This window comes from Clarias gariepinus, chromosome 22, assembly GCF_024256425.1.
Source record: "Clarias gariepinus isolate MV-2021 ecotype Netherlands chromosome 22, CGAR_prim_01v2, whole genome shotgun sequence".
Classification (NCBI taxonomy): Eukaryota; Metazoa; Chordata; class Actinopteri; order Siluriformes; family Clariidae; genus Clarias; species Clarias gariepinus.
In genome coordinates this window covers 4,394,600-4,419,447 of record NC_071121.1, presented here as the reverse complement: position 1 = coordinate 4,419,447, position 24,848 = coordinate 4,394,600, and the positions used below count along the sequence as shown (strand labels likewise).

The following is a 24,848-nucleotide window of genomic DNA, read 5'->3' as shown; positions in this document are numbered from 1 at the left end:
GATCACCATTTTGACAGAATTGGCAGGAACACTGTATTGCTGTGCAAGGGGACTATTAAATAAATAATAATAATATGAATAAAGTACGTTCTTGTAAACAGGGCTAACTTACACAGGGCTAATTTAGATCCCAAATGACTTGTGGCAAGAGGAAAACTCCCTGAGAAGACATAAGGAAGAGACCTTAAGATAAAATCAGATAAAAAAAAAAAAACTCATCCTCTTCTCAATGACACGGTGGTGTTATAAGTCAGTGTGCTTTACATGTTGAGCCAATCTCAGCAGCCGTGAAGGAATTTTAATTCATTAGATCAGTAGACCCTGATTACTAAGATGCATTGGTGCAAACTCTACACAATGAACATTTTTGTCCTGGCTGGAAGTTCTAAGTCATCCCTGAGCCAACCAAATCAGTGGCCTTGATGTGGCTCTGCCAGCTCACTTGCACCTTGAGAGAATCCCAAGGAGCGCACTAATGAAGGACTGGTGCGATACCACATGACTGAAACTACAGCCCACTGAGCAGCAACTACATCAAACTATTTCATACTAGTGACCACATCTCAGAGGTAGCTGTCAACTTGACCATTAACCACTAAATTTCCCAGACTTTAAGGCCTCAGCAATTTAAAACCCGGAAAAAATTGCTGCTATTACCCAGTTCATTTGATCCACCGTGTGATCACGAAAGTAGAACAAGGTGTTCCACTAAACGTTTTGTTTTTCATGTTTAGAATATGAATGACGACATTTGATGACCTATTCTAGCTTTGAAAGAACCAAAGGTGACATCACAGCGCTCACCAAAGAGAGCCCAGTGCCAGATTTCAGCCTTAATGATTTTTGGCAGGCTTTTACAGGCAGCCATATGTGTATCTATTGCAGGTTTTAGTTACATTAAAGTAATAAATGTTTATTTCTGAACCTTGTCGATAAAAAATGTATGGACAGGGTGAGATATTATACAGAGTTTTCTGTTAGAGATTGGTTTCATATATTCAGATCTGTAAAAGCCGTGTAAGGATCATTGGTGCTACAGCTACAGACTTCATGCAACTAATAAGCAATGGCAGTATACACGTTATATCTACATAAATAAAAGAAAAATGTGTGTACATTGGTCAGAACTCGCTTTTTCAGGGATATCTTAAAGATCCATGCATTGTCGTCCCCAAAACTAGTCTCCGAAAATTTATCTTTCCGTACGTCTGTCTGTCTGTATGTCTGTCCAGCCAGATTTTGTCACAGCATCACACAAAACTGTCTGGACAGAACTTAATGAAACTTTTGCACTACTTAGATATCTGCCTGAGGTTCAACCTGCACCATAAATGAAATCAAAACGTTGAGTAAAAGTGATGTTATGAACAGTTATGTGCTTTTAATAATCTACTTTAAAATAAGCTACTAATAAGCTCGTTTTAATACGTTTTTAAAATGTTTTAAAACATTTTCCTTTTCTCATCACTCTTCCACTACTGAACAGGGAGTGTATTTGGCTGACGACGAAAGAAATACAACCTAATGTAAACATAAACTATTCTATATTCTCTCTTTCCAGTTGAGTGTAATAAGATGAAACATTTTGTACGATATTCAATAATTATTGCCACTTGTGCATTTAATACACTGAGCAACCTTCTACAACGATCATCATAATCAAAGTACTATCAGGGTTGATTTAGATTTCTGGCTACATTGTTTCATTTGATCTAATTTGCGGCATTTGTTCATAGTTTTAAATTCCTCGTCTGGATGTCTAAAAAACTTTTCCAGAAGGTCATACGAGTACATCTTAGACGCTTTTACTTCATGTACTGTGACCATCCCATGCAGACTCTGTACTGTACAAACCCTGTGCAATCCTTTGCAACACTTTTACAGCAAACTCAACAGACAGTGGTGTACAAATGATATAAAGCACTGCCCTCTAGTGGCAATTAGCAAGTCATTCAAATGAAACTGTTGGCCCAAAGACCAGGAATCACTATCACAATCATAGACTCAGCAAAACTGGACAGTTCAGAAGTTTTTATCTAAACAATTTTAGAATTTTACCTAAAACAATTATCATTTTAATTTTAAATGATGGCACAATGTTGCCTCAAATTATCATGACAAAATGTGCTTAGTTTTAGCTAATTGATATATTAATTTGTTTATTCTCTTCATTAAACAGGGAGGCCTAAATATTAACCAATGAAATTGGATTTAGCAGTCATGTGACCCACTGGCAGCCATTCTTATTTCTCTCATGCCACCTGTGCAGGTGCTGAGGCTATATGTTGTAGTTTTTCTGATTTTATTGACTTTAATTAGTGGTTATGTATCAAGAAAAGATCACCCATATCCTTACTGGTAAGTCAAAAGAACTCTGAATGAAGTTTACATGACCACTATATGTTAAATATATTAAAAATATTTTTTCAGTTTTAACTACACAGACAACTAGCCAGAAGCTAACTTCCAGTTAATTATTAAATGTTTCCCCCAAATTAATTAAATTTAACTATCTTAACTTATCTTAACTTATTATTTCAAAGTTAATTGCCTTACAATTAAGGCGATTACAGCTTGTTTTTCTACCCCATTTTCCCACTAAAATCAGTTAGCTTTCCAGCTAAGATGCTAATAGGTGAAGTGATACAGAGCGGATTAGCACAACCCCAAATTAATTAATTAATTAATTTTTTTTTTAGAATAAGCTTAAAGCTGGCATGTCATCAATTTTTGTGTTTTTATGACATTTATTTTTAAAGCATTAAGTCACAAGTCAAAGTTGTCACATTTGTGTATATTTTTGTATGCTTGTTTGATTGTGCATAGCACGTATATGAATATATTTTGCTGCTACTTGCACAAAGTGGCGGATAATTGCTCAAAAATGGCCGACTGTTAAACAAAATTTCAGATAGCAGCGCAAGATGCTTCAGAGTTACGAGCAAATCTTCCTTAATTTAATCTTCAACTTTAGCAATGTTTGCCGTTATGCAGTCACTAGAATCAGTGTTGTCACTCATTTGCCTCAACTGTTCAACAACGTCCTTAATGCTGTGAATAAGCAAGCATGTGCGTGTATGGAATACTTTACTACAGTATACAAAACTCATTAAACACCACACTGTCAATGCTGTTGGAATCTAGCAGTGTATTCTGATGTAATCTTCACATTGTCTCAAGGTTATCTCCGGTTCATACTAGAGCTTAATTCACTTTAACATGGACTGTGTCTGGTGATTTTTTTGCTGAGTTACTGAGCATGAATAAACTTTGACACATTTTGTGTGATGCGATATTCTATGTTAGGAATCGATGAAGCTTTCTAGTAAATGCAGTTGTTAAGCTTGCTTTTGATGTTGGACCTGTACCCGCCCTGACTCAATCTCGGAACATATCCAAGATCGATGTCCTGTAAAAGCACAAACTGAAAGCAAAACAGTCTGTTGGCTTTGTGAATTCAATTAACATTTAGGCGTTTGGCAGACGCTCTTATCCAGAGTGACTTATAAAAGTGCTTCGAAGTTTCCATCAATTGCATACACTAATTTAAGAAACACATGCTTACAGCAGCTTTACGAAAATATGGATTGAGTTTCATAATAAGACAGCCAGAGGACAAAACTTTTGACTTTTTAAGATGCAATTTATAATTTTCTTAATAATACTTTGGCACAACTGTATTATAGTGCATTTCGAAAAATTTTAATATTGTGAAAATCATCTTAGATTTATTACGTCAAAAATATTTGAAAATTACAGCTTACAGCTCATGAAAATAAAAAATCCAGCATGTCCAAATATTGTAATATTCCATATCAATTCAATTAACTTAACTTGGAGGACTACTGACTTTACAATTACCCAGAAGGCAACTATCTTCCCCCTCCACAAGGAAGGTACTGTAAGCCACAGAAGGTGCTATACTGAAGCATGTTCATGGAAAGTTGACTGGAAGAGAAAAATGTAGGAAAAGGTGCCCAAGCAGCATGGATCACCACAACCATGAGAATATTGTCAAGCACGGCCGATCCAAGAACTTGAAGACCTTTAAATTAAGTGGAGTATGGCTGTAGTCAGTGAATCTAGAGCCGCCACAAACGGAGATCCACAGGATGCCAGAAGCACGTTACTTAGGCGAAAGAGAAAAAGAGCTGGATTATTGCTCATTCATGCAAAATTCAATTTTTAGATAATTTTATTTTGCATTTCATTAAAATCAAGTCCGAGTCTGGAGGAAGAGGGTAGAGGCACAGAATTCAGTTATGAAGTTTGCACAGTCAGTGAGGATTTGGGGTGCCATGTCATTTGCTGGTGTTGGTTCATCGAGTTTTATGAATCCCAAACTCAATGCAGCCATCTACCAGAGCACTTCTGCTTACGTCTGCTGTACGATTAAGTGTCCAGTACCAATAAAATGTCATGTAAAAGTGCAATAGTACAACAAATCTACTTGACAGTATACACCATAGGCTCTGTGTCCTGCAAGTTTCAAGGTGTGCCATTGCAAATCCTGTGAAAGGCAAAGGATTTGTCTGCACGATGTATTCAGTTCCCAGGTAATGATTTATGACTGCCACAATGCTTTCTATTTCTGCTCGAATCCTCTGTTTTCCCAATAAATGCACAAATAATTTCTGTACGGAGTAGAAGTAGGGAGATGGGTAACTGAAAGCTTGAATCCCCATTTTGTAGGCTTGTCCTCAAAGTTTTTTTGCTTTTGTTGCCACTATCGTCTCATCTACCGCAGTCTCCCCTTTTGGATGGTACAGTAATGAACTTAGCAGGCAGTAAACCTTTTTAAGAAGTGGTCTGGTATCCAACAGGTTGTCACGGTCTGGAGTTCCTTGTAACAAAGTTCTTTGGGTAACTTGCATGAACATTCCAGGAAATAGTTCTCGGAGAATCTCCTGTCATGAATGTTACCAGACAGTAGATATGGTCCTCTCTCCAGTAATCATGGATATGTTTTAAATAAACCATTGATGCTGATGACCAGACCAATGCATTGGTAAATCGTTTCTACAGTGACGTTTAATAATACGTGTGTTGAGCTATATTTTACAGGACATGGTAGTGTTACCTTTTTTTTTTGTAACAAATTTAATTGAATTTTTTTTGTAATTCCCGTTTCAGAATACTTGCGTTCTCCACAGCCCGTCTCCTTTTAAATCCAGCATAAAAACCTCCCAATTCAAAAAGCCCTTTATCATTTTACAGTGGAATCTATCAAGGGGTGGGATATATTAAACAGCTCATGTGTCAGGAGTCAGGAAAACGAGCTAGCTTTTGAATCTAAGCAACTTTGGCAAGAGCTAAATTGTGATGGCTAGATGTTGGGGTCAGAGCAACCCCAAAAAAGTACAGGGTGGGCAATGATGGTTACCCTGTCTCGTCCAATCCTACAGAACACCTGAGGTAGCACGGGTTGCTGGAAAAGTTGATGCTGGCTATAGTGTGTGTGTGTGTGTGTTTTAAGGGTGCATGCACTTGTAAGGTTTTTTTTTTTTTTAAGAGTACATTTGAGGAAAAAAAAAAATGTTCCCCAAAATGTAATATTTCTGCTTACTTTCAAAGTAAGTATCAAAGCTATCATGTGCAGTTGCTTCTGTGCAGTTTTGGTTCTACCATAATGGTTATTTTGACAGATATGGCATATGATTTCGGTACATTGAGTGTTTCAGTTTAGAGTTAAAGCAGCCAAAAAGGGGCAACAAAAAAAAGTATATTAACCAAAAATCTTCCTTTGCACTAACAGAGGTCTACTGGACTTTAGCTGAAAAAACGCTGGGAGATGTCTTGGATGACTTTTGCCCACAGCTCTAACTGGCATAGCCATAGATAGGTTTGTCTTTATCCACAAACAAGCAACTTTTTAAAACGTAAAAAAAAAACAAAAAAAAAACTTGTGCCTCTCTTTTAGTTGCTACACTGGAGAGAGCTTTTTTCATTCTGTGCCATCAGAGGACAGGGTTGCATTTAATGAGAATACAGTCTGACAAGCCTTTCTCTGATGTATGTTCATGGAGAGATTTTTGGACGTTGATGCCTTAATGGAGACATTGATCACAACCAATCCATGGGCACATGTCCAGAGAAGGATGTGGTAAGAAAAGCTTTTAAGTTTACGATCTCCCAAGCAGCATTTTCTTTTCTTTTCTTTTTTTAAAGTAGTTGGCTTTTTTTCTGTGTGTCTTCATGGTGTCTCTACACTATTAGTCAAAAGTTTAGAAACCTCATCTTCAGTGTTTTTTTTTTTTTTTGTTAAAGACACATTACATTAGCCAGCATGGCTACCACTATGTTTTGCAACGACATGCCATCTTGTATGGTTTGCCTTTAGTGGGACAATCTTTTGTTCTCCAACTGAAACATGACCCCAAACACATTTCTAGGTCGTGTAAGAGCTGTTTGTCCAAGAACAAGTGTGATTAAAGTGCTACATCAGATGACCAGATTTAAATCCAATTGGGATGAGTTGGACTGGGGAGTGAAGGAAAAACAAGTACTCGACAGCTCTGGGAACCCTTTTTAAGATCGTTGGAAAACCATTTCGGGTGACTAAGGGAATGCATAGTGTATGCAAAGCTCTCATCAAAGGAAAATGTGGCTACTTTAATAAAAAATATAGAACCCATTCTGGGTTATTTAGCGTTTACTCGCATTATTTCTATGTTTTGTCATTATGTCTTTAGTACGATAAGTCCCCGACCTACAAATGAGTTCCGTTCCGGGAGCACGTTTGTAAGTCGGATTTGTTCTGAAGTCCGACAAAGTAAGTTTTATCTGCCTTACATAAATATACAATGTAAAGCATACAAATCCACTTGACTAAATCTCTCCCCTTTTTTCACACTTTTCACAATCATGTGACCGCGAGGAGAATCCTGGACGCCATTTTGTCCCATTTTGCCAATTCCTTTCCCGTGGTTTGTTTCTATCTGCAGAAATTCGGAACTCGAATGTTAGTAAGTCGGAGACTTACTGTATTAAAGTACAATGTTGAAAACAATTAAAATAAAAAAAACACTGTATGAGACGGTGTGACCAAACAATTGACTGATACTCTACATTAGGGTAGATTTATAGGTTCAAGCAACTAACAAATGTGTGCGTGTGTATGTCTTTGAGTTACTAGCAATATGTCACTAACATGCATGTTGTAAGTAAAAACATTCCATAGCTGATTTTATACCTCCTCAACATTTACTTGATTTATATATTTTATACCCAGTAATGTACTGTTCTTAGCCCCCCTTTTGTCTGATTATAATCAGGTACCAAGTATTTGGCTTGGCTTGTGTGGCCAGGGATATCTTCCCTGAAGATCCTGTCCCATGTTGTCCCACTCTCCTACAGCATATAGATACTCGTATTATCAGCCGTTCAAAATCCAAGGGACAGAGGTTCCTGTTCCTACATCATGGCTTATTCTTGTCTCTCTAAAACACACTATGCCACTTCGAGAACGAAGCGTTACTGAGAGTCGGATTGAACCCTGCTGATGTAAAGGAGCATTTTAATGTATAAATCGTCGGTAATAATATTTACAGATATTGCCCAGATGATTGATATAGTATAGAGATGCATTGCCTAACGTGACTCATAACTTGAATATCTTTAGTACAAGCCAGTAAAACTGAGTGACTACTTACTTCGCTGTGTTTGGGATTTCAATATTGGGTGACTAATCATGGTGTAAGCCCTGAAAGGAGAAACCCGTTTAATTTGATGTCTTAGCTTGGGCCGATTCTGGTGCGCAGTCATGTTGGAACAGGAAGGGACTGTTCCCACAAATTTGGGAGCCTGAAATTCTCCAAAGCATGAAGAGTTCCTTTAGCTAAAAGTAATTTGTCGAGCACAACTCCCTGAAAAACAACCCCACACCATTCCAACATGACTGCGTCCAGTGCACAAAGCAAGGTCTGTAAAAACATGGATGAGCGAGTTTGGTGTGGACTTTGACCGGCCTTCAGAGTTCTGACCTCAACCTGATTGGTATGAATTAGAGTGTAGACTGCAAGCCAGGGCTTGACGTCCAACATCACTGTCTGACCTTGCAAATCAAATTCTGGGACAACGGTTATAAATTCCCATAAACACACTTGTGGAAAGCCGTCCCAGAGGATTACTTCATAGCTACAAAGGGGCCGGGGCCAACATCATATTAAACCTTATGGATTAAGAATTGGATGCTACTCAAGCATGTGGAGGAAGGTGAGTGAATACTTTTGCCAACAGTGTGTGTATAAATTTTCAAAAATTATAGGAGTGTAAAATGGTTTTTTGATGCCTCCAGGATGGAGGGCCAACCAATGTCTGGTCCACTGTGTTAAGACACGGTGAGAGATCTTTGCCCTATATTTGTTTGATGGGAATGGGTCTGTATGACGCATAAGATCAGAGCAGAATAGAGTTTAAAGACAAGTCCTTTGGTTTGTCCTTTAGTGTTTAAATGCTTTACTGTACATACAAAGCGAAGGAGAGATCCAGGATCCTTTTTATGCTTTCATTACTGAACACCACTATAGTTACAGAAAAAAAAATCAGTCTGGTAAATGCAAGGTCTTTCTTAGATCCTCATGTCCTCACTCATCATAAATATCAGCAAAAGTGTGAATATCGCTACTGCTTTGGGTTAGGTGAGCAAACAGTACCCCTAGGGACGGAGAAGGCACCACGTAGACCCTCAAAATAAACACGTGCTTAGACGCGGCACAATCTGGGTTTTAATCGGGTCTATGAAAAAAAAAATTTCATTTATTTAGGGAAGAAAGATGTCCAAACGTACCTCGCTCAATATTTTTATTTCATGACAAACAGTTTAGTTTTTTCCAGTCAAAAAAGATCGTTCCATTAAGGCTTATAATAAAAAGTGTTATATTACATTTGTCACTACTTTAGTAGATTTGTTTTTTTCTTGTGTAAACTTTTGTTCACAAGAAAAGAGGTGTTGAACAATTTTTGTGGCGTGTATACCTTATTGATCTAAGATTAAACATCTAGCATTTGATTTAAAAAAAACTATTAATTTTTGGATTATTTTGATTATAAGAAAAAAATCTAATGAATCATAGTATCATTTGTGTATCATTTGTGTACAAAGGAAATGATCCCAAAACTATACTTGACAAGAACAACTAAGAACAATAATAACATTTGGATATTCATCAGTCTAGTAGACGTGTTTTGCCTGATAACAAAAAAAAACTGATGACATTAGGCTTCTAAACTTTTTTTTCTCTTCCCCTCTCATGCACATGTTGGACAATATTGCTGCATGTTGGACAATATCTGCATTGCATATATGGCACATTATGCTTGTTTCCACATCTCTTGGTGCACATAGACTGCAACTCTTTCTTTGGTTACCTTTCTCTCTCTTGCAGCAAGTGATTTTGCTTTTCACCCTTGTATCTCTCTGACCAATTCTGCAGAGGCTGGCGCTGGAAGGTGTTGCCGTTGTTTAATATGGCATGGCTTTCCCCAGCTCCTCTAGGATTAGTCTTCTCTTAAAACATTTTCCCCGCTTCCATCCATCCACACAAGTACATTGTAAACTGGCACATCTAAGATGATGTAAAACACCATGGGCCAACGTGCTGTCTTCCTCTGACAAGAGTACAGTGGAACCTTGGATTACAAGCATAATTCCTTCCCGGAAGCGGGCTTGTGTTCTCAAACACTCATAAATCAAAGCAAATTTTCCCATTAAAAAAATGGAAACTCAAATTATTTGTTCCACAGCCCAAAAAATAAATAGGCCTACATAAAAATAATTAATACAAAATATAAAGTTAAAATGAAACCAATTAGCCCGCACTTTACCTTTAAAAAAATAAAAAGGTAAAAATAAATCCCGACAGATGTTTCCGTTTCCGTGCACACACAAGGCTGAAACAGAGAGGGAGAAAATGGATCTTCAACCTCTGAGACTTTGTTTTGCTTTACACGCGTGCACATGTGTGTTATAAGAAACAGTACACGCGCACTGTACACACGGGCTTTGTTTCTGGTGGAATCCAGGATGGCATTGGGTTTCTTGTCCCCCTTGGTGCTCACAGCTCAGAGCGTCATCCCTGTCGTCATCAGGAGCACGTTTTTCCTTTTCTCTGTACAGTAGGACACAAGTATCTGGTAAGTATTCAGCTGAAAGCCCACCTTAATTTCCAGGTATGAAGACCAGGGTAAGTTCCCATTCTTTGACTTGAAGCATAACCATCATCTTTATCACTGGATTCCTCTCCAGCACTCATTTCTTGGTTTGGATTATGTTCCATGTTGTCTTCAGCTTCTGACGCCTTTTTCTCTAATCCCTCCCCACTGCCAGTGTCCTGGTGTCTCTCTCCTCACCAGTGCTGTTCCTGTGGGGAAGACGCTATACTGGGCAAAAGTTCATGTCGTGGTTGGGAGATTGCCCAATGTATAGGTGTGTGCCAATTTAACACGAGTGTATTTTAGTCTGAACAATAATTTTCCAGTACTTTTAAAAGTATGTAGAATGTCAGGGGACCGGAAAGTTATTTTGATTGGGGTAATATAATTTCTCATTAGCCATTTGTTGTTGTTGTTAGTCTTTCGGCTGCTCCCGGCAAGGGGTCGCCACAGCGGAATATCCAGTCAGCACTACAACTTGGCACAGGTTTTACGCCGGATACCCTTCCTGACGCAACCCTCCCATTTTATCCGGGCTTGGGACCGGCACTGCATCCAGTGGCTGTATCCAGTGCATAATTAATTTAATTCTCATATTGGGTTGATGCTTATCTTAGAGACCAGATTTGACCCAACATTCATGACTTCTGTTCTTCACTTTTGCCACAAAACATAACTGAAGAGCTGAAACATTCCAGTTTTTTCACAATTTACAATATACGTTCAATTGAATTGAATTCACCCTGTGGTTATTCAAAGTGCAGTACCCACCACCCCAGCAGGTGGCGTTACAGAACCTCACTGACACTGAATGGGAACAGATATTTTAGACACAGATGTGGCACAAAACTGTTCTAACAAACGAGCCATTTGGATGTACATTCTTCTGGATACAGGATATAGAAAAAAATCCTACAGCCAACTCTGACTGGATGCTCGAAGAGTTTGAGGGTGAATGTGCTAAGCAGCACTTCTGATTCCTCATTCTCTCTTCTGCGATTGAACATGATGACCTCTCAGTCACTTTAGGTGACCCTGCATGTTTTGAACATCCTCCCTCAGTAAACGATTGGACATGAGGCCTTATTCAATTGACCTTCTTTTAGGGTTTGTAGCACATTGTGCTCTACACACATCCCACGTTTTTTCTCAAAGACTCTGGGTTCGAGTTGAGTTTCCGAGTCAATGATGGCTTTTTGTACATTTTCAAAGCCAGCAACATCCTTTACTGCTTCAGTCACAAAGTTGAAAGGTACAAAGAAGTCTTTAAAAGCGTTGCTTTTTTCTGCTTGCTGAATTAGTCTCCCCATTTCTCATTTATTTATTTTTTTGGTTGAATGTACTCGCGGTTCGTCTCGTCATGCCCTTGTTTGGCATAAAAATGTCCATGTCTCAAAATGTTTGTTTTTTCCCCCTCTTTGATGATGTTTGTGACTTTATTTTGGTGCATTCACTACCTTTTTTGCTGACACCATCTCGGACAGTGTGTGTATACACAGAGAGAGGTTGGATCGGAATTTTGCCTGGTTGTTGTGTTCTACATGTTTGTGAAAGTAAGCAGAGCCTGAGAGTTCCTGCAGTGCATGTGGTCACTTGCTTTTACTGGTTTTGCAGCTTGTTGACTTGGGATTAGTGCTCTTTTACCAGTTTTTACGACCTCGTTATTGTCAGCATGGTTTTCCTAGTTTCTTAAAAGGTGAAAATGCCATTTTCATTCCTTTTGATTTCAAAGAAAAACACGGTTAATATTAACTGCAGTTCAATCAGTTTTTTTTTTCTCAAGTGCCTTGCCATTTTATGGCAGTCCATGGGACAGTACAAACAGTAAGGGTTTTCAATGTAAACTTTACCAGTCTTGATTTTTTTTTGCAGACTTACTGATATTCCTAAGGTTTGTCATCGCTGTTTTCATTTTCTGCCCCTGTATTGTCTTTATCTAAAGACGTCCTGGGCTGTGACTCCTCTGTAACTCTGTCTCCTGTTTCTTATGTGTCATTAATAGAATTTTTCCAGTACGACCACAAGATCCCTCTGAGCTGCTTTCATTTACTGACTATTTTAATGGAATCTATTGTCCCTGTTTTCAGTGATTCTTATAGAGGCTTCGGATCCATGGAGAAATGCTCGAGGTATACTTTGGTAAGCTGGAAAGGACATGTACAAAAAGATTGTAGTTGCAGTCTGCATACTCATCAGTATCAGTGTGGGCTTTCAGGTGGGCATGTATCTGCTTCAGTCTCGGAGTCTAGGCCTGTTTCCCATGAGGGGGGAATAATATGATGAACTGGCAGAAGTACTTGTATCCTAAAAACGTATATGAAACATGTATAGTGTAATCTTGGTCTGCGGGTGTTTTGCAAGACAAGCAAACATTTTAAAATAAATTTGAACTTGTTAAACGAGCAAGGTCTTAATATACGAGTAGTACACATAAGCTTTGTCCGCCGAGCCTTACGTGATCACAACTGAACCGTTTTTATCTCACGCTGTGGGATTGTGGGTGTTCGTCTCCCCTGCTCTGTCTCAGTGCGTGTACGGCACTCGTATGGTCAACATCCGTAAGTGTATTTTTTATTTATATTTTTGGTAGCATTGTGCCTGTGTGCGCGCACGAACGCGTGTATAGCATTTTTTTTATTTTGTGTAGTGAAGTTAAAAGGGCTGTAGCAGTGCGGGAGATGGATCTGTTTAACAACATAGCGGTGTCTCATTTTCGCAAAATCCTCACAAAGACCCCGTCAGAGAGGAGTGTGTGTGTAAGAAAATCGTCCTACTCAATAGCCCTCCTGCCTTCACTAGTTTTATCGGCACTTGCCTGGGTTCCGCGGCTCCATCCTAAAACCCTGTGCAAGGAATTTTGCAGTTATATTGTACACAAAAACGAGGTAGATGCAGTTTACGAATTAAATTCCTATCGCTGTTCGATCTGGACATCTGTCACTCAAGATACAGTACACTGGAAGTAGAAAGTTTACTCTATATTTCTGGTATAAGTGTTTACTTTAAACTATTTTTTTTTTGTTCTGTAAAACTAAGAAAATAACTAATATCAATTAGCAAGCAAGGAAAAAAAAAAAGGTTATTCAACATTACTTTAAGGACGGACATTTATAGGCTGTGATTTTTGGAGATGCTAATAGTGTATCATGGGATAAATATAAATTTTCGGTTTCTAAAACGCAGGCACAAAATCATTCTAGTTTAAACAAGGTCAGGAATGCCATAAGAGCCGATTTGGTATTTTGTTTCCGGATTTGTCGTTGTGTTTCCAGATTTTAGTTTTTTCATTTTTGTTTGGCACTTCTCGGCCACTGCAAATATAATGGCAACCTAACTTTTTGAGAAACTGATAAACGGGGGAAAAGTTTAAGGGGGAAAAAAGGAAACATTCATCAAATTACCAGACTTATGGTATTATATCCACAAAACGTGGACTGTGCATTTTCTTTTCCGCTCAAATCTTTAAGTCAGCAGCACCTATATATAAAAAATCGTAAGATGAAATACTTCAACTTGCTATAATTTTGGACGTAAAACCAGAGAGGACACGATGATGTGATTGTTTAAATGCAAAAAGGTTTCCATATTTATAGTAAAACAGTTTAAAGGGGAAGAAAAAAAATCACTCTAACACAAGTTCAAAAATCTGCAATGTTTGAGTAAATGAAGATTTCATTTATTTATTAGATGTACAGATTATGAAAAATAATATTAATAGTCAATAATAAAAAGAAAGCCTGGAAGCCCGAGATTATTTACACTCGCTCTTTTTCATGCTGTAGTGAGAATTCACTCTGTCCGATCTCTCACGCGCACACACATCCTGATACACTGAGCTTAAAAAAAAACAATACGAGCAGAATTAAGGAAAAAAAAAAAAATAACCCTTACATACATACATATACACACAGGGAGAGAGAGGCAGCTATAAAAGCAGAATCATATTCAAGTATCAAAATACACACTGATTACTTTACAGTCTATTATTGTTCACATCTTTAACAGAAAAACAAATGCTCTGAATCATTAAAAATACTTGCGCAAAAAAAAAAAGGGGGGGAGCGCTGACGTTAGCGTCATTAGCTTCAGCGCCGCCCTGGCTGTGTGCAGCACCGTACCAACACCCTCAGAGTCCAAAGTCTAAAATAACTTTAGAAATTGTTTTTTTTCTGTAAACTAAGACTAGATGTGTGACGTACCGCACAGTTCTAGATCCAGCATCGTCCATACACAGACACACAGCGTGTTTTTTTTCTTTCTTCAACTTGTTTAGCGAGCCTTGCTACTTACGAGTTGTTTTAAAAAAATAGAATAAAACATCTGAATTCTACACACACACACGCAGATCTTAGTGTCACTTTATAATAAAAATAATAATAAAGTAATTAAAAGTACCGTTAATTATTAAACATATAAAAAAAAAAAAAACTTTAATATGGGGAAAAGTACCGACTCTAGGGGGAGTAAAATCTGCTCTGCGGAAGTTTTTATTTTTCCCTATAAGTTCTTACACATGAAAGTTTTCTAACGTATTTGTGATGTCATCTTATGCTGCGTCTTTAGAAACCTCTTCCTGCTCTCGTGGCGGCTTCTCGAATTGTGGGCGGGGCTTGAGGAACGGGAATTCTTCGGATTTAAAAACCTTGTACCGTTTAAAGTTCCCTCCGCCCACGCAGGCAAACGCAGTCAGAGTGCGCTGGGTTAAGAGCCCTAGGAGTCGAGTCAGTATCTCTGGGGGTTCCTCGCTTCTACGACACGACACTTAAAGTAATGTATAGTGTCACGACAGCAGGTTCGTTTCCAAACGGCGCCCTGGGGCGGTGTAGTGCACTCTGAGTGCACAGGAATTAATATTTAATGTTAAGTTAAATCTTTTAAAGTCACATGATTTCCAGGAATAAAAAAAAACAAAAAAAAAAACACAACAGTGACAAGTATCCAGTGTAGCAGAAGGACATGAAGTTCACTGTGTGTGTGTGTGTGTGTGTATGCGAGAGTGAGATACTGTACACTGATCTGTAATAATGCTGTTGGCTGATGGATGGAAGGATAACAAAAAAAACATGATGAATGTAGTGCCTGTTTTTTTACACACACACACAGAAGAAGAAAGACCAGTGTGGTAATGTGCAAGGTGAACAGAGTTGTGCTACCGCTCCTGTGTGGTTTGGCGTCATGTTCAGCTATGGGAAGACACACACACACACACACACACACACAGGTTAGATACACATACATCATTTAAATAATTACGGACAACTATCTGCTTTGCTCACATTGAAAGGAAGATGGAAAGCATCTTGCAAAGCGCTAAGGCAGGAAATGATTTGCTTTGTTGCCACGGTAACGATAAACGAGTCCCAGTTCATAAGAAAGGTCTAGGTATTAATTCATTAATTAATAAAGAAATGAATAAAGCGCTGACAGTTTATGTAAAACGATTGGCTGATGTGATGCGACGGCGATTGAACACGACACCTGTTCAGAAACCAAACTCGTTACAAACCTAAATACACAGCGGTACCTCGATGTACGACTTTAATCCGTTTGGGAGGCGAATTGGCCCATAAGAAATAATGTCAATTCAGTTAATCCGTTCCAGCCACCCGAAAATATTACCAACTTTAAACACTATAATCATATTTTTTTACATACAAAGATAACCAAAAGATTTAGAAAAGACGTGTTAATGAAGTAAAATATGAAATAAAAAGACATTAAACCTCACTTAACCTTAATTTATGATATCCCTTTTCTTCTACCTACCGTCCTTGATGACATTCATGGGACACATGGTGCTGCGTCTTCACTAAATCTTTTATAAAAACGCGAACAAGTTTTCCCGGACATACGTACAACTTTGCGTTCATTCACTTGTATGCTGAAAACGCTTCACATGCCGAGGCAAATTTCTGTTCTTCAGGTGAAAATTCTAACAGAGTGCGTTCGTATGCCGAGGTACCGCTGTTAAAAGATCCTAAAAATATTACTATAGATGTTGAATAGAATTGACATGTAATGCAATCATTACTTTTGTTTTTTTTGTACAGTATCGTCGAGAGGAGAAGTTCAGTGGTTTTAGAAAATCTAATTTTTTAAATATGACGTGAACAGGATGTGTGTGTGAGAGAGAGAGAGCAGTAATTACACTACTAGGACATGTTGCACTAGAATGTTTAACGTAAGGGATACTTTACAAAATACTTGGGATGCTTGTTATGAGTCTTTACACACAAATAAATGTGAGTTCTGGTTACTGCAGAACATTTTTCCATTTACTTTAGTATCACAGTAATAATGCTAATTGTATATGTGTGTGTGTTTTTCTCCTTTCAGATGCTACATGTGGCTGATCTGACAAACACTTCGGTAAAAACGATATGTATTGTTAAAAAAAAACCAGCATAATGTAAAACTGATATGTTGAAGTGTGTTTTGCAGGTTCAGAGCCTTGCAATCGATCAACGCTACAACAATGAGAAACCAGGCTCCGTCCCAAACGCTATCGAGCGTGAATGTAAAACCTCCAGACCAGACGATGCCGGATATCATGGACTCCTTGCAGCGTCTAATCCGGTAAGCTAAAAGCTTTTATTTAACGTCTCTGCTGCTTAAAAGCATCGATTATTTCATGACGCACCAAACTGAATGTTTCAGTAGTAGAGTCACAGTGCATTATAAACTAATAAAACAGTCTTGGAGCCGGAGGACGGATACTGTAATGTTCGCAAAGGGACACTACCCTTTTTTTTTTTTCTTCAAATCTTTAATTTCCAGCATTTGGGACAGAGCCGTGATCTTCGCCCCGATGTGTTTCGTCACAGTGTGGGATAAAAGATGAAACTCTTGCAGCAGAAATGTCTGAGAAACAACTCAAATCTTTTTTTTTTTTCTCTTTAAAAAAAACAAACAAAAAAATAATAAATCACGCCATCGTCAGAATGTCGCAGAAGTTCGTTCCAGTTAAAACAAGAAATCCACGTCCTTGGCTGTGGTGACGACTTGTCGCTTTGATTATTATTTTGTATTTGGTTTGGCAGTCACATTTTCCGTGTTCGGATGCAAGAAGACGGGCAGCAGACCCCGCCCAAAGAGCCTCACCGTGGCCGACGCCCGCTACTCACACAGGCGCAGCACCGAAGAGGAGAAGGGAGAGAGAGAGAGAGAGAGCGCCGGTCAGAGCATTTGTATGAACGTATATATTAAGTGTGTGTATGTGGGCGGAGTTTCTTTTTTTTTGTGTGCATATTGCAGATTACATGTACAGCACAGCGAGAGAGAAAGAGCGATTTATATGGAAAGCAGTCAGAGTGAAGGCACCCAGGAATCAGAGAAAGGGAAGCGTGTGTGTGTGTTCAGTAGATGGGGGTCTCGTACTTGGTGCTGACAGTGTGTTTGGGTTCTTTGGGCTCGACAAGCCATGAAGGGTCATCTGCAGACTCCACCTACAACACACACACACACACACTGCTGTTAGACAACTGAGAAACAATTCATTACTTATGAGCTCCGCCCACATTGATTGATTGATAGGACAAACTCTTGTCCGTTCAACATGTTCCTACACTAACCGCAGCGTCATTAAATAACCCAGCTTTAAATACTGTTACACCACGGCTCCGTCATTAACATCACTTTTTTGACATGATGTTAATGAGAATAAGACCAGAAAACTTCTACCATCAGGTTTGGACTCAACTTTCACCTCCATGGTCGTTACTAATTTTTTCCTTTTATTTCTACACTGTAAAACAACGCTGAAGTCGTTTATCCTATAGACACAATATCTCCTTTTAACAGTTGATTTTAAGATGTATCTGCTACTTCTGCTCTGTAAAGCTTCATAACGGCTCTAATATGAGGTGCAGGTTGTTAATTGGTGATTTCTGAGGCTGGTGACTCTAAATGAAAGTCTCCTCTGCAGCGGAGGTAACGTTTTGGTCTTGTTTTCCTGAAAAGGTCTTCATGAGATCCAGTTTCATCATGGAGCTTGATGGGTTTGGCAAGTGCACTTGACACAATACTGTTCTTGTAGGAACTGTCCCAGAACAGCTGACCTTTGTGTCTTAAAATAACAACTGACTGGTCGTTATGAAATCTCTAGTACTGTTCTAGAATGTAGAAAAATATTTTGTGGTGAAAGGATGGTGAGAAGTCAGAGCTGGAATCAGGATTTTAGAAATATCATGATTTTATAAATATCCCAAATTGATGGTACAGTTTGAAACCTTTATAACCTTATAGACGCAGCATTTAAACAATACAAGAGTTTAATGTTCAACTAAACCGCGTGCATCTCTCTTATCCGCTATAATTATTATTCTTACACAAACTTATAGCCAATAATTCACTCCTACCACACGGGATGAAAATGGGTAAATTATTTAGAGAGCGCCACCTGTAGGATGATGAAGTAAATAGCGACATTTTAACCGATCAAACTGGAAACCAGACACTCCTGGTCAGTGGGTCAACCAGTTCATCTCTATTATAAATGTAAAAAAATTATGATTTTGGAGTCAAAACTGGAACTGTAGAGTAAGAAGAGTGTGTGCTTATTCGTGCCCCCACCGTGTCCGTACTCACCCCCGGCTTTTGCGCCCCTCCGCGTGGTTTAGGCACTGGTCTGCTACTCTTGGCGTTGCTCTCTGACTCCGTCCCTGCTGCTAAACTTTGCTTCTGCTTCTGATTGGTCCTCTGAGCCTGGAGAGCGAGCTGATAGGCCACTTCAAACGCCTGGCCCAGAGTCAGGATGATCTCGTACGTCAGATTCTGCACAGGGAAAACGACAAGTGCTCAAAAGAAGACCTATTATGCAACATTTTTTGAGTCAGACTGGATCTCCAGTGTGTGTGGACACATTGCGGGGCGAGGGAATCCTGGAATGTTGCCCTTCTTCCCTATTTTAGGTTTTAAAAAAAACAATTAGATTTCCCCACTAATGTGACCTCATATAAGAAGATACGTCGGCCCTGCTGGTCTTTAGGGGCGTGGCTTAGCAGGAGCTTATTTACTCAGACATTAAAATGGTGCGTTTGTATTAGGATTTATTACCATATTAGTTTCTCGGGCTATTTCATGGCAAGTTTCATATCAAATATTAAGCTGGTTTATTCGAACCAATATTATATTATGTTCTAATTGAAGTGATTTCGAGAGTTGTTGGAAAGTAAAAATGGATATCTTCTTTAATATAATAGATAAAAATAAATTACTATCACATTATAGCAAGGTCTTGGCCAGAAGAACAAGATTTCACTTTAGATACTTTAGGTGCACTTTGGAAGTTTTTCTGGTTGTGTCTTGCAGAATAAGTTTTTTAAATCTTGTTCGGGTAGAAATTGTTTTCTTATAGTATTAAAACTTGGTCAGTCACATACACCCTGTGAATGCTTGGATACCTTTTGTTAAATAATAAAATATGGGATTTCCAATTATGTATGTGTCCATGCACTTGTCTCTCACCACATCCACCGTGCTGAAGACGTGACAGTAATGGTGGTCAGTCTGCAGGTCTTTGGTGATGTAGGCGAACGTACACAAATCGTCTGGATCCTGAGCCGCACAGGAGATGTTCCTGATCTCGTGTTCCGCTATGATGTTCTACACACACACACACAAACATTACATTCATACTCGGACTCAATCGTTTTCCTGACTGTGACACGATATTAAAAGCGAAGGAAAGAGAAACAGAGAGAGAGAGAGACAGACCTTATTAGAAGCGTCGATGAACTTGACTCCTTTATATGTGATGGACAGGACAATAGTAGGAACCTTCCTCATCTGCTCTGTAGACCTCTGCACAGAGACAAACACAAGGCAACGAATGGTCAAGACAAAGTCTGTAGATTCATGACAAATTAAAGACACGCCGCTCTGTCCCACTCAAAGACGAGAGTCTTTCAATCCGACATTTAGAAGAAGGGTGGATGCTCTTACCCTCATCTTAGCGCAGGCGTCCTGTGTGGACTCTGTTCCTCTCAGCTCCTTAATGAGCATGGAACCCAAATACTACACACACACACAGAAAGAGAGAGTGATTAGAGAATCAGAGAGAGCAAACACACGTCCCAGGTACCTTTATGACACGTCCTTAGCGTGAAAAACAACAGCACAAATATATACTCGTTAAATATATACTAACTGCCTTTTACAAAGCAAATGTGCAATGAGCAGCGTTATTTCACTCAATATTTGTGGTCAAATAATTGTTCAACGTTGGACACAAAAAGCAAAAAAACAAGCCGTGATGATTATTATTAAAAAAAAAAAAAAAAAGAGAAAAAAAAAGCTGAAGCGCTTCGTGTTGATTTATACCACGAGGTCATTTTCTCGGGGAAAGATTCTTACATGCAGATAAGAATAATTATGTGAAAATATTTATCGTTTTTTTTGTTATTGTTCGTTCATTCAAGCCCTTCTTGTTCAGTTGGACACGGACATGCATCAGTCTGTTTTTTTTAACATTAATTAAATAATAAACTTTGTTTACATATTTTTTTTTCTGGGTTGCTATAATATAGTTTCGTTTTACAAAAACACTTGCAAAGGGAGAAAAAAACTTATGGACATTGTCTATCTTGGTGTCTGCATGTCCATTTTTTTTCTATCCATCTATCTATCTGTCTGTTTAACAGTCTGTCCACCTGGTCTTACGGTTCTAAGCGTGATTTATGTTTCTTTGTCGAGTCTTGTGCATTGCGAGTGTTTATACCTGTTGTGCTGCAATTACACCACTGAACCACTAGTTGGCAGTGTGGTTTTAGGTGAAGAGAGAGCTTTCAAATGGCTGAACATGTTCTTTTTTTTTTTTACATTTCACTGCACTGGCAGGAGCCTTCATCCACAGAGACCTTCTGTACGTTTCATCTGTTTAAGTGATAAAGCCAGGACTTTGTTTTCTTTTTTATACAGTACGCTTCATATTTACTAACAAAAAAAAAAACCTTTGAACATCAGACACTAAGATCTCAAGGATGATTCACAAAGCTAAAGAATATCCAAGTTCAAAATGAACCTTTTGAGAAAGAGAAAAAACTGACATGAAGATGAATGATTTAACGTTGTAAAGATTTTTTTTTAAGTTTTGAACTTGATGCAAGCATAGACTTGACACCAAAGCATAAATCAGCCTTGAACATCAATATCATCTTGATTCATCAAGAGTGAAATAGCAGATAAGGGACCGATATAGTGTGTGAAATGTGTGTGTGTGTGTGTGTGACCTACATTGGCCTCGTAACCGCAGGACTCGAATATAAGTTTCTCTGGTTTGTGATGCCAGTTCTGCACAGGAGCACACGGAGCTGCCTGACTCGGGGGGCGCAGGGTCAACCTCGACTCTGCACGCTGATCCTCATACCTCTCCTAAAACACACACACACACAGTCTAAATTTTGCACACCTGAAACTTTGCACATTGTTCTGCTCATGTCTAGACATTGCTTTTTTTTTCATTTCAATTCTATTTTATTATTTGCTAAAGATTTTCTACATTTGTATTATTTTTATTATATGCTTATTTCATATTTTACATTCTTTATTCAATTTTCTTTTTATACTCCATTTTATTTTATATATTATATTTTTAAAAAAACTAGTTTATTTTCTTCCACGATTTTGACGCAGTAGTTGAACACATATGTGTGGAAGAATATGGCCACGACAACAGGAAAACTTTTTAGCTATGATCAGGATTTTCATAGTGAAGCACGAGAGATATTAATGATTAATCATTAGTCAATTAACTGCTGTTAGGAAATGAACAGATTAAAATGTATTAATCAACAAACTCAAAGTTTTGCATAATGTTTCTCTGTAGCTCAAACATTTATTAGTTTGTGTACCATATACTTGTATCTCGGGCTACGCGCAATATCGAATGCAGTATTTTTAGCAGTCACATTTTTTGAATGAGGACAGAAAAGAGAAAGCAGGATTTTTTGCCAGTTTTATTTAATTATTCATTTTTATTCACTATTTGAGCTTCAACTTATAATTAATCCATGTTTAAGGGGTTAACTTCTGGTTTTAAAAAATGTGGGAACGTTTTTAACCATAAAATTAGCTTAATCTTTTTGTTTTTAAAAACTAACGTTGAGGACTTTACCTACACAGAATATTTAGGAACTAACATTTGTGTGAGATGATTTTATCATATTAAAAAAAGGGGGAGTTTAATGATTAATCATAAGTCAATTAACTGCCGTTAAGATTAGAACTGATTAAAATGTATTAACCAACAATGTTTTGCATAATGTTTCTTTGTAGCTCTAATATCTATTAACTTGTAAACCATATACTTGTATCTCAGGCGATGCGCAATAACAAGTGCAGTATTGTTAGCGGTCACGTTTTTTAACAAAAGGAGAGAGAGAACCACAGGATTTTTGACAGCCTTACTGTCTTATAATATTATTATTATTATTATTATTTACTGTTTGGTCTTCATTTATCGGCTTAAATAAATTAAGCTAATAAATAATAGCTTCAATCATTTAAATTGGTTTAAATAAAACAGACTAAGAAAAAAAATGTGCTTTATAGTTAATAACTTAATCCATTTTTGATGGTTAACTTTTGGTTAAGTAATGTGTGGAAAATTTTCAACCCTAGAATTAGCTTTAATTAATTATTTTTTTTAACCGTGACAATTTCCGCAGAATTTTGAGGAACTAACGTGTGATTAACCACAAGTCCCGTTCCCACACCTTATAAGACAATAAACCAGTCTGTGTGTGTGTGTGTGTGTGTGTGTGTGTGTGTGTGTGTGTGTGTGTGTGTGTACCTGTGCTCTGAATTTGATTGATAGGTCGTAGTCTGACTCCACCCCCTTTATTCTCCCAGAATCCCCGGCTGGATCCATCAAGCGATGTGCGTACGAGTCTGCGTGACACGGACTAGACGATGACGTCTGAGGCGTGGGATCAGGATACTGACGTCCACGAAGCGAAGCAAAGCAAACAATCAGACATTTGTAGAAGAAAGGTGTTTATTATATAGAAATTCAGTGTGTGTGTGTGTGTGTGTGTGTGTGTGTAAATCTCACTCTGATTTGAGAGAGTCGGGGTGGTTTCACTGGTGGCTCGTCGTACATCCGCTCAGTTAATGATGCAATAATCCGCTTTCTGTGTCCCAACAGGGTGACCTTTAGCACCTACACACACACACAAACATATATGTATGAACAGTTGTGTGTTATCCTCGGAACGCTAAACTGAGCTAGCTGACTCGAGTCTTCAACAGAGGCATACAGGATGGGTGCCATTGGTCAGGTGTGCAGATACTTTTGGCAGTTTTCCACTCCGGAAAAGTTCCATTCAGGTCCAGGAAATAAATTTAGATTGTTTTTTTTTTTTTTCTTATTAAAAACACACATCATGGAATGAACCTGAATTAAAAGGCGGGGAGAAAAAAAAAAAAAAGAGAACTAGCTCTGTTACGCCACTAGGGGGCAGAAATACCTCATGAAATATTTACTGAAACCTCAGTAATCGGAAAATCAGCTCAAATTCTGATCTAATGGTATCTGATTACCGTTTTGACCTCAAACCCAGATATCATCACTGTATAGTGTGTGTGTGTGTGTGTGGTTTACTCACGTTGACTATCTCGAGCTCCCACAGGTTCCTCACCGCCTCGATGGTGTTGTATCCACTTTGCAGGAAGCTGTGCAGGTATTCGTTCAGACCCAGTGAGTCCAACCAGGAGGACAGGGACACACTGCAGTCACAGCTTCTAACCTTCAGAGAGAGACACACACATCGTCTTTCTGTATCTACTACGGGTATTTTGTTCGAGCGAGTGTTGAATTTAAAACGGGGTTTAATTAGAGGTGGCTCTGTGGACTTTTGAGAAGATTATAATCTTGTGTGTGTGTGTGTGTGTAAGTGTGATACCTTTGGCAGTGTGCGAGCAGCGTTTAGCAGCTTCCTCCTGTGAGTCGCATCTGCGATCCCGATCTCCTTCAGATCTTGCTCCTCCATCACATTACTCCCCTACACACACACAACACACACACACAATTAGAATTCCCCGTTTTGTTTTTCATGACTCATTTGTTTACGAGTCTATTTTAATCCAGATTCCCGCTGAAATCTTCGACACTAATTAAACCGCAGATGAACCACCAGGCAGCTCTGATTAGAAGCTCGGAGAAGAAAACAAAGTGTTTCTGGAAAGGGCGGCTTTTTCTTCTTCAGAGGCTCTAACTCGAGCTACATTAAATATTCTCTCTGATTTTCTTCCCTAATTTAATGAAGCCCAACTCCCACACGTCCTGCTCCCACATCATCGACAGCTAATAATCGGGAAGGGAAGGGCGTAGGCCAACACGGTCTTCCTTCCATGATTCTTTTCATAATGCTGGCCCGGGACCATTAGGGAGAGGTCCAGTCAAAAGTGTTATTTCTCCCCCCAGAGCTGAGGTTCAATTTTATCTTCGTGTAAGGAATTAGATCTCTATATACGCAGTCATTGTAAGGCTATTTTTAAAAAAATGCTATTTAAAATTTCCATGGCATTTTAATGATATTTACTGTCAATTTTCAGTGATTAAAAAATATATATATACATACATACATACATACACACACTACCGTTCAAAAGGGTCACTTTCTAACTCCATGATGGTTCCTGATTTTTAGTTCTTTCCACATTGTAGGAGAGGAATGCCGAAGGCGTCCAAAAAATGC

General features: G+C 38.5%; 1 protein-coding gene and 1 long non-coding RNA gene across 9 annotated transcripts in view; one reads left to right on the top strand and one right to left on the bottom strand.

Annotated features, from left to right (window-relative positions):
• The first annotated feature begins 2,282 nt into the window (after positions 1–2,282).
• On the top strand, positions 2,283–17,019 carry LOC128510048 (uncharacterized). The gene is made up of 3 exons (XR_008356095.1): positions 2,283–2,358; positions 16,594–16,728; positions 16,930–17,019. It is a non-coding gene; the product is annotated as an uncharacterized LOC128510048 (long non-coding RNA).
• The window catches only part of LOC128510047 (ankyrin repeat and SAM domain-containing protein 1A-like), a 64,758-nt gene continuing 53,722 nt past the window's right edge, over positions 13,813–24,848 (bottom strand). For 6 of the 8 annotated variants that reach the window (XM_053482000.1, XM_053482001.1, XM_053482006.1 and 3 more), the window contains 10 exons: positions 24,054–24,152; positions 23,757–23,897; positions 23,204–23,311; positions 22,943–23,089; positions 21,385–21,522; positions 20,095–20,166; positions 19,867–19,953; positions 19,618–19,755; positions 18,739–18,924; positions 16,184–17,597 (listed from right to left, as the gene is read on the bottom strand). In XM_053482000.1, coding sequence (XP_053337975.1) covers positions 17,508–17,597; positions 18,739–18,924; positions 19,618–19,755; positions 19,867–19,953; positions 20,095–20,166; positions 21,385–21,522; positions 22,943–23,089; positions 23,204–23,311; positions 23,757–23,897; positions 24,054–24,152 — 1,206 coding nt within the window. In that variant the 3' untranslated portion in view covers positions 16,184–17,507. Of the gene's footprint in view, positions 15,336–16,183; positions 17,598–18,738; positions 18,925–19,617; positions 19,756–19,866; positions 19,954–20,094; positions 20,167–21,384; positions 21,523–22,942; positions 23,090–23,203; positions 23,312–23,756; positions 23,898–24,053; positions 24,153–24,848 lie in introns of those variants that run through there. The other 2 variants (XM_053482005.1, XM_053482002.1) reach the window with 2 other exon arrangements.